Consider the following 9,766-nt stretch of genomic DNA (forward strand, 5'->3'; position numbering starts at 1 on the left):
TAGCAAACAGATAGAAATACAATTAAAACAACACACTCATGTAATCAATTTGGGATTTCATCTTAATCAATCACTTATCATGCTTAATCATAAATTAACACTAATCAGAGGTGAGGGGTGTCACACTTACCACAAATTTTGCTGACTTTCCACACCCACCACCTAGTAAGTGTATTTGTTTTTAATTTTGTATTTTTCTTTTTTTCACACCCAAATATGCCATGACATGTTCTTACTGAAAGTGTTTTACTGTAGACAAGTATTATCTCGTTGACGTCGGGTATACACACATGCCCGGGTACGTAGCCCCATATCGTGGCCAAAAATACCATTTGCAAGAGTTCAATAGGCGGCGTCGCTATCATGGTCCAAAGGAGTTGTTCAACCATAGACATTCTTCTATGAGGAATGTTATAGAAAGAACCTTTGGAGTGTTGAAGCAATAGTTTCCATTATTGAGACACATGCCACAGTATGATATGGTACAACAAGGGTCAATCGTTATGGCATGTTGTGTTCTCTACAATTGGATCCGGACGGTGCAAGGGCATGATGAATTTTTCGATGCAGAAGAATCAAGTGACGAAGATAAAGATGACGACGAAGACGAAGATGAAGATAAAGATGAAGGCGAAGGTGAAGGTGCAAGTGAAGTTCAAGCTGAAGTTGGAGTTCAAAATGTCCACAGAAATGAAGATGGAGTACCAGCTATGCAACAACATAACCATGTGAACATGTCACGTGAACAACTGCTGCAGATGGGACAATGGCGAGATGAGGTTGCAGCATCTATGTAGGAAGCACACAACAATAGGTATATGATTACAAGTAGGTAGATTCTTTTTGGTAATTGGAAAAAATGGAGCACATAATCAAAGTAGGTTAATGTTTTAAACTTCACATTATATTTGTATTTCTTGTATATATTTTAAAATGGGATTGCTAATTTCACGCCATATGCAGATGAATGTGACACCAAATTGTTTATGTGGCGCTCGGCCAATGTTGGTGATTATGGCTCGTATCGAAGTGAACAATGGTTGTTATTTTTTCCGTTGTCCTAATTGGGATAATCATATGGGCTCCTTCCTTTGGGTAGATGACTATGATGGTGGGATACAACATCTTACACCTGCACAAGTGCCTCGTACTGGCGGCAAGTGGTTGTTTTGGGTTTGTTATGGATGCAATGCTTTTCTTTGTTTTACTATTATGATCCTTTTGTTGGTACTTTTGTTTGTCATTGTACTTACGTAGGATATTCCAAAATGAGGTTGAAACAATGCTTGAACTTGTTTTTTTTGGTTATGGTAGCTCAACCATCAGTAGTAATTATGTTATACTATTTTGTTTTTTATTATTTTCAAATAGCTTGTGGTAGTTGGTTTATGTCAGAAGTGTTGATGTACGGTTATTTAAATTCATTTCTTGTGCATGTATGGTTCATGTATCGGTACTATAGTTGCATGTTTTTTAATGTTCGTTTGGTCATGTATGGTTTTTTAGAACCATGGGGTACTTTCTTTTTTAAAACCCTGGGCTAGTTTTTTTATTATTATGATCTTTTTTTTAAAAAATCATGGGGTTCTTGTGGTTTTCCAATTTTTCGTTCAGCAGGTACACAAATTCAGGTTATTTATTGTTTAATTTTATCTTTCTTTATGGCTTCATCTGCTTCAGTTGTTTCCTCACTATGATTCTTCAAGTGGATATGTAGGCTGTGATGCCATCTGACAGGTGGGACTAGACCACCTTAAGGGAAATGATTTCAAAGAATGGAGTTAGGAATTTCCTTTTTGTAGCACGTATGCCCACTGCTTCGACTAGCTAGATCCTTGTCAACAACGAGTGTTTTGAGCCTTACACCTCAAAGATTTATAGTCGTAGAGTTTTGAGGTTTGCCTTTTGTCATGCATTTGGTTTGTTGAAAGAGTGACCTTGACTGCACTTATGATCTATCCCTTTCTATTTCCAGCAGTGAATTTGTGGTGGTGAACAAACACCTCCTTCATGACTTCCTTGCATTTCTATGCTTGGTCTAAGGTAATTGGACAAAAATTTGAAAATTGATTTAATTGTATTAATGTTAATATTAAGAGTAGTCTACGCATACATATTAGTTTCTCTGTACTTATTTAAATACTTATTATTCAATTTTTGGACATGCAAGGGTTTGAAGACAGGGATGTATTATCTGAGGACGCGTGCTGCAGCTGATGCAATCAAATTCACTGTTAATACCTCCTTTCTTAACAAAGTAATTGATATGCATGTTGGTTATTTTAAGTGGATATCCCATTGGATGTCAATTATGGTCCTCTTTGTGTGTGTGTGTGTGTGTATGTGTGTGTGCGTGTGTGTTTTTTTTTTTTTTAAGCTTTGAAGGGCATGGATAATTTCTTTACCAGAGAGGAGGGGGGGGGGGGGAATAGCCCGAATTAACTTGAAACTATTTTTTTTTCTCCAAATCCTATACTATGTCTTGACAATTTTCTTGTTTGAATGGTCCTTACACCAGACAACTAATGTTATTAGACTTACACCAGACAACTAATATTATCAGACTTTCAAATATTGTCTGAAGCACAACATATTGATTTTATTCAATGGGACATCCAAATGTGTTCTTTATTTAGATGTTTTGTTTATTTATTATACTAACTTGGTTATTTTGTCGACAAAAGGAAAATGATGTCAATGTGGACCACGATGATGAAGCTGCTAAGGCTCAAGTGGTATGTTCATTGCAGAACCGGGAAGAGTGCATGACCTGCGGAAGTTAAAGTCCTTTGCCCAAGAATCTAATGGAATGCTTCTTTAGTTAACAAATCGCCTTGCACAACCCAGAAGAAAATGAGTATTGTTGTAGAAGGTTTTAAAACAAGTGAAAGTCTCCAATAACTTTCTTTATGTATCTGTGTCTGTTATGAACTTCCATGTTCATATTATTTGACAAATCTGGTAGTCTTCATTTTGTACAGAGTTAACGGAGTTTGCAAGAACATGCATTGTATATAAAATGGCGTTTTCTTGTTTATTCTCGGTTGCCTATGCTTTGCCAATTCCTTAACATCTGTTTGTGTGGTGATTTTTGAAGCAAAAATCATCTTTTGATTTTGAACTTAATTCTTTTTATTCTGTGACGAAAGATATTTTTTATGGGGAGAAAGTAGAAGATTTTGTTATCGTTGTCACTATGTAGACTTTTAGTAGATGCTTTTAATATATATTTTGTTTACTTATTTTACGGATTGCCAACTTTTGGTTGATAGTTTTGTGAGAAAAAACAACCTGGAGTGGGAGATTGATTTCGTTGTACATGATGTGCTAGTCTTAAGTAAGTTTTTTTATGTTTTTATTTGTAACTAAGGTGGATAGGGCTCTTGTTGAGCCAGCACGCCAACTGGCAAAATCTGTAAAACTTCTATCTCATGCATAATATATTGTGCTGTTTTGCTTGATTCTTAAAAAAAAATAAAAAAAAAAAATATATGTTTACACACTATTTTTTTTCTAATTAGGGGTGTTTGTATTTTTTGTTTCTAAAAAAACCAACCAAACGGATTTCTGAGAAATTTTTTTGAAAAGTGATCCTAGAAAAAGACAACCAAACACATTTCTGAGAATTTTTTTGGGAAAATCTGTTTGGTTTGATTACTCCTAGAAATGTGTTTGTAGAGAATATTTTAGAAAATTGTTTCTGAAACACAAACCAAACAAGCCCTAGAACTCTTAGGGGTTGTTTGGGGTGTCCTAAATAAGTACACTTTTTGTCTTTTTAGACTAAAAAATTGAGAGAAAAAAGATAGTTGTTTGGGATAAATTTTTGACTTTTTATGAAAAGATGTGTAATATAATATTAGTACACATGGTAAAATGACTGTTTTACCCATCCTAACTGACACACCAGCTGAGGCATACGTGCACCGTTGTTGGGAAGCGTGACTGTAGATCTGTGGTAACAATTCAGTCACTGTGCAACGTAAACATAATTTTTAAATTTTTTTTTTCATTTTCTCAACACTGTGCAACGGTCAAAACAAGTGATTTTTTTTCTTTATTCATAATTTGTCTTATATCATACTTTTCCTTTTGTCATTAATTTTTTTTTCCCTTGCAGTCATTTTTTTTTTCTTTTCCTTGTAACATTTTTGTTTTTATTATTTTCCATTTTGAAAAAATGTATTTTTTTTAATTCTTTTCCTTTTATCATTATTATTTGTTTTATTTCTTTCCTTTTTTATTCATTTTTTTTGTTTCGCATTCTTTTCCTTTTAACATAATTTTTTTTTTCTTCCTGTAGTCGGTACTTGTCCTTTTAACATTATTATTTTTTTTGTTTTCATTTTTTTATTCAATTTTTTTTCCATTCTTTTCGTTATAATTTTTGTTTTCTTTCTTTTCCTTTGTTAGTCAATATTTCTTTTTTGTTCTTTTCCTTTTTTTTTTCTTCTCCGTTTAACATTTTTATTTAATTTTTTATTCTTTTCCTTTTAACTAGGGCTGCTCACGGGTCGGTTTTGGCCAGGTGCGGGTCAAAACCGACCCGACCCGCACTTATGCGGTTGGGGAAAAATGGACCCGCAACCGCCCGCGATGCGGTTCGCGGTTTGTGCGGGCGGGTGCAGTTTGGTTTGCGGTTTAGTTGTTTTTTTTTTGTTTTTTTTTTTTAACTTAAGCAAATTTGACATTTTTTGTTACTTTCTAAACATTTTTTTTTTAGAAGAGTTATAAATTAAATTACAAGATATACAATTCATGATCATAATAAATAGTCCACATGTTAGATAAGATGATATGGAACCATGCTTGAGGATAGTAATTATCTTCCTCCTTAGCTTGCAAAAACAAACCCTTAAAAGTCAAACTAGTAACACTAATTTAAATATGCAAAAACAAACCCTTAAAAGTCAAACTAGTAACACAAATTTTAATAGTGGATTAATCTTCACTGTTTAGTTTTTAATATGCAATAATGTGATAATAGAATGACAATTCAAAATATTATATTTAACTGTGTCTACTAGACTAATGGAATATAATGATTTTTTTATATATATATAAATAAAAGTCAAACTAGTAACACTAATTTAAATATCATTAGATCATGATAATGTATATAAGTGCCCATATAATAAATTTTACTTTCATCCAAAATGTAAAAATAAAAATAATAACTAGTTATCTCCATCCGTCCAAAATGCAAAAAATAATAATAATAACTAGTTATTTTTTCTTTAAAAAAAAAAAAATGCGGGTTGCGGGCGGGTCGGGTTCGACCCGAACCCGATCTTTTGCGAATTTCTTGACCCGCACCCGCCCGCCTACCTACATCGAAACCGCCCAAAGCACTGCGGGTAGGGTAGGGTCGGGCGGTTTGTGCGGGCGGGTGGGTTTGTTGCCCAGCCCTACTTTTAACATTATTAATTTGGGTTTAATTTTTTTATGTTCATCATTTTTTTGTATTCTTTTCTTTTTACGTGCAAATTTTTTTTTGATTGTTTTCATTTTTTATTCATTACTTTTTTTTCCTTTCCTTTTAATTTTTTTTAAAAAAATTATTTTCTTTTTGCTTTTATTGTTTTCATTTTAACAAATTTGGTTTCATTCTTTTTTTATTGCTTTTCTTGTAAAAATTTTTTTCTTTTCCTTTTTTATTAGCTGGTCATGCCCAGTGCTGTTCTAAGTTGTTCAACAAATTTTTTTTTTTTTTTTTATTCTTTTCATTTCGTTTTCAATAGTGTTTTTTGGACATATGTAGCATAAAATTGGATACAAAACTTTATCAACATCCTGCTGAGAAGTATTACAAATTCAGAAATACAAAACAAATTAACAAACCATGATAATAAACACTTTTTAAATTTGAGTTACACACATTATAAATTTAACCAATATTAATGTTTCAATTATTCGTATTCAGTTGTCGGGCTAGTTGGTACGTTATGTTCGACTGTCATTGCGGGGTCGGAGTCCCCTTCCTTAATCACATCGGCCACCCGTGCGTATTCATCGTGGTCGGGCATTTCGGGAGCCACGTATTCGGTGCTATTTGCGATAGGAACTGTGACCTCATCAATTTCACTGTTTCGGCGTATGAAATTATGTAACGCCATCGACGCACATACGAAGATCACTTGATTAGAGAAACTCAACTTCTGAATATTCCGCAATGCCCCCCACCTCGACTTCCACACACCGAATGTCCACTCGATACAACTACGCAATGACGAATGTGCCTTATTGAATAGTTTGAACTCATTTTGTGGTCTTCGATTTCGATGGGCATTTTGGTGATACCTGTACCCCTTGTATGGGGTTAGGTACCCTGTCTTGTTGTTGTAGCCGCTATCCACCAAATAGTATTTTCCTGCAACGAACATTTTTTGAAAAAAAATGTTATTTGACAAAAATAATTTTGCGTGATTTTTTTTTTTAAATGATATTATCTATTTTTCTTAATTCTTCAATTACGATAGCAAGTACGAATGTGTAATTTGTCTTTTATTATTTTAAAATTATACTACTTTATTAAATAAAATATAATTTTACCAGGTGCGGGGTGCGAGAAGCGATGTTTAGGTTCGGTTGTCACGTAGTGCAACACCCTACTGTCGTGCATGCTCCCGTCCCAACCGACTGGCACAAATGTGAAACATAAATCGAAGTCACATACAGCCAGTATGTTCTGTGTTGGGACGTCTTTCCGGCCGTAATATGAAGTGGCATACTCTTTCAAGACACGAGCCATCACGTGCGTGCCGTCTAGTGCACCAATGTAGTCCTACACAACGCACCATTACGCAGAAAGTATAAATAATTATTCATGGTATATGTCGCCACTGTGATATTTAAAATTTTGTGAAACAGTGTCACCTTTAATGCCCGGTATCGCCGTTGCGATTGTAAATGTGGGTGGCCCCCTATTGCACTTGCTCAGGCGTAAGACTTCTACTATGAACCGCTGTGAACGGTGTCATAACTTTCAAAACCTCATGGAAATGCCGTGACAATGTCTCCTTCGAGTGTTGGAACCGTTCTTGCAAATCTTTCATCTTTATTCCCTGCAATGCACAAATGAAAATGGCTACCTTCTCTTCTAGCGGCATGCCATGCTCCCGCTGTGGCAGTGTCAATCCAAAACTATGAAGAGTGTCGCATAACATCAAGAACACTGGTTTGGACATACTGACAGCATCTTCAAACCGGCCTTGGTGGCCGTTAAACAACTCATACATCCATAAACGTCCTGAAAGTATTGATGTATTTCGAGGCACTCTGTGATAATGGTTGTAGTAATATGTAGCTGCACTATTATACGTCTCTAGCAAGTTGTGGTCAGTTTCGACCACCATTTCCCATGCAATTTCATCGACAGCTTCCTGAGATGCATTACTGGGCACAGTGTAACTAGGACCTGCGTCGTCTGCCACTTTGGAAACCTATAACGCAGAATATACAGAGCCAAGCAGGTTTACCAAAATTTGACTTGGCCGGTACGAGGCTGCCTATTAATAAAATTATAACTACTTTGGAAAATGAAAGAAGCAGATTGGGGTGAGGGTAAGAAAGGAGACAACCACACTGATTTGTGGGGTTATCTAAAGAAATGAATGATGAGATGAGCAAAGATTGTGGTGAGACCTTTGTAGCCAAAATTTCAACTGATTTGAGGTCTTATATAAAGAAATCAAAGATGAGCATGCGCAAAGCTTGTGGTGGGACCTTTGAAACCAAAATATCAACAAATCAACAAAAAGGGATGCTCTTCTTTGAAACCAAAATTTGGGGCCTGCGTAAGAAGGGATTCTCTTCTTTGAAACCAAGATTGTGGTGGGACCATTGAAACAAATATTTCAACAACTTCATGTGGTGTCCATGTAGATTGGGCAACACACAAATTATTGGGGCCTGCATAAGAAGGGATTCTCTTCTTTTTGGTAATATATACCAAATTATTGGTGTATATTTTTTGTGTGTTGTGCCGATAAAACAGTTACATCAGTGGAAAAGGTAATGCCAAATTATGGTTTGCCCCACTGGACAGTACAACATGACTGGTTTTTTGGTAAAATGGGCAACGAAACAGCAAATTCCAATTTTTATGAAGAAATAGTGAAAATGGCTTAAAAGGCTTTGGATCTTTTCAACGATAAACTCAAAAAAACTATGAACTGCTAATGGAATAAAAGCAACATCTTAATTGGAGCGTTGCTTATTAAAACGAACAATAGAAGAGAGAAAAAAAAGAAATACACAAACATAGAATTAAAAAATGCACCAAAAAAAAGGCAGCAACAAGCATATACTACAACATCAACATCATCACAAAAATATTATATCAACTGATAATGTCCTAAAAATTCCACCAATAATGCCATAGTTTTTGGGAATGAAGGATATTTGGCCAACTGTTTGTTCAAAAAAAAAAGAAAAAGGAACACACAAACATTACTAAAGAAACATTACATCAATATTCATAACCTGCCACCACCCAAACATTAATAAAGAAGCAACACACAAACAATAATAAAGGAACACAAATTATTTGCTGGACGGTCTCAGAACCAGCCACCACCCATTCCGGGGTTTGCTGCTGATGGGCCACCAATGCATTGCTCACGAGACTTCTTTATTCGCAACCAAGCAATGACAGCCGCGTCTGTCGGAATCGACATCATAATGGCTTGATTTGCCGGGTTGTCAAGTACCGATTGAGCAAAAGGAACTAGCGGGTCTTGCAGATCCAGCCCTTCCAGCGAATACAACCGTGTCATACACTTCTCAATGAGTTGCTGTACCGAATCTGCGTAATCATGTGAGACGCGGATTTGTCGTTGTTGTAATTTCACGGAGGATGCAAGGTTTTCCATACTACTCGCCAACAGAGAAGCTCCCTCACTCTGCCCTTTTTTTCGCTGTGGGTGTGTTGGGCCTGGCGATTTGCGTTTGTTCATGCCACTAGTTGATGTGTCGTCAGCGTTAATTCCGGACGACGCAGCGTGCACGGTTACCGGCGTGCCATCCTCTTGCGCAACAGTGTTGTGCACAGTGTGTTCATGCTGTGCGGCAGGCTGGAAAGGGAGTAGCTCGCTGCTGTCCTCGTAGTCTTCTTCAGGTGCCGGCGAAGTACCGTCATCGGGTGCCACAGGTTCGAACGCTGCACCTGGTGTCCATGCATATTTTTCGGTTGCTGTAGCGCCTTCGTACACCCTTCGTATGAGGTCCATGTGCTCCAACGGTTTTGTTTTGAACTTGATTGCATTCTTGTCAACCTGGGGAAAACAAAAAAAAAACCACAGGAAGAACTTCCAGAGCAGATAGTGAAACAGAGAAAAATGGGGAGCAAACACAGGCAACAGATTGACAATGGATACAAATTGGGGTTCAAATGGGGAGCAAACACAGGCAAGTAGAATTCCACAAATACTATTAACTAGCCTATAAATAATTGATTAAAAAACCACAGGAAGAACTTCCAGAGTAGATCGTAAAATATATATGTATATATATTTCATTCTTCTACCATCTGACATTATCTTTACATTTTGCTAGTTAATAGTATTTGTGCTTGTTAACAGTATTGCGATACATACAGCAAATTATGGGATTCTATAAAAGTAATAGTACGAATGGTATGAAATTTGTTTATATAAAATAATTTTTTTAAAAATAAATAAATATTGTGTATATTCAGGAATAGAATTAGGAGAAAATTATGGGGTGTCATGGTCCCTACTTTCTCTGAAAAATTATGTTTACTATA

At 35.9% G+C, this 9,766-nt stretch overlaps 1 protein-coding gene across 1 annotated transcript; it reads right to left on the bottom strand.

Annotated features, from left to right (window-relative positions):
- Positions 1-5,909: 5,909 nt before the first annotated feature.
- On the bottom strand, positions 5,910-8,381 carry LOC145793829 (uncharacterized). Its single transcript, XM_082876703.1, has 4 exons — positions 8,370-8,381; positions 6,933-7,442; positions 6,553-6,784; positions 5,910-6,370 (listed from the first exon to the last, which is right to left on the bottom strand). The coding sequence occupies exons 1-4, from the start codon at positions 8,379-8,381 to the stop codon at positions 5,910-5,912; spliced, it is 1,215 nt and encodes a 404-aa protein (XP_082732829.1).
- Between the last annotated feature and the right edge of the window lie 1,385 nt (positions 8,382-9,766).

This window comes from Camellia sinensis, chromosome 6 (assembly GCF_055761805.1).
Source record: "Camellia sinensis isolate YWXY chromosome 6, ASM5576180v1, whole genome shotgun sequence".
Lineage (NCBI taxonomy): Eukaryota > Viridiplantae > Streptophyta > Magnoliopsida > Ericales > Theaceae > Camellia > Camellia sinensis.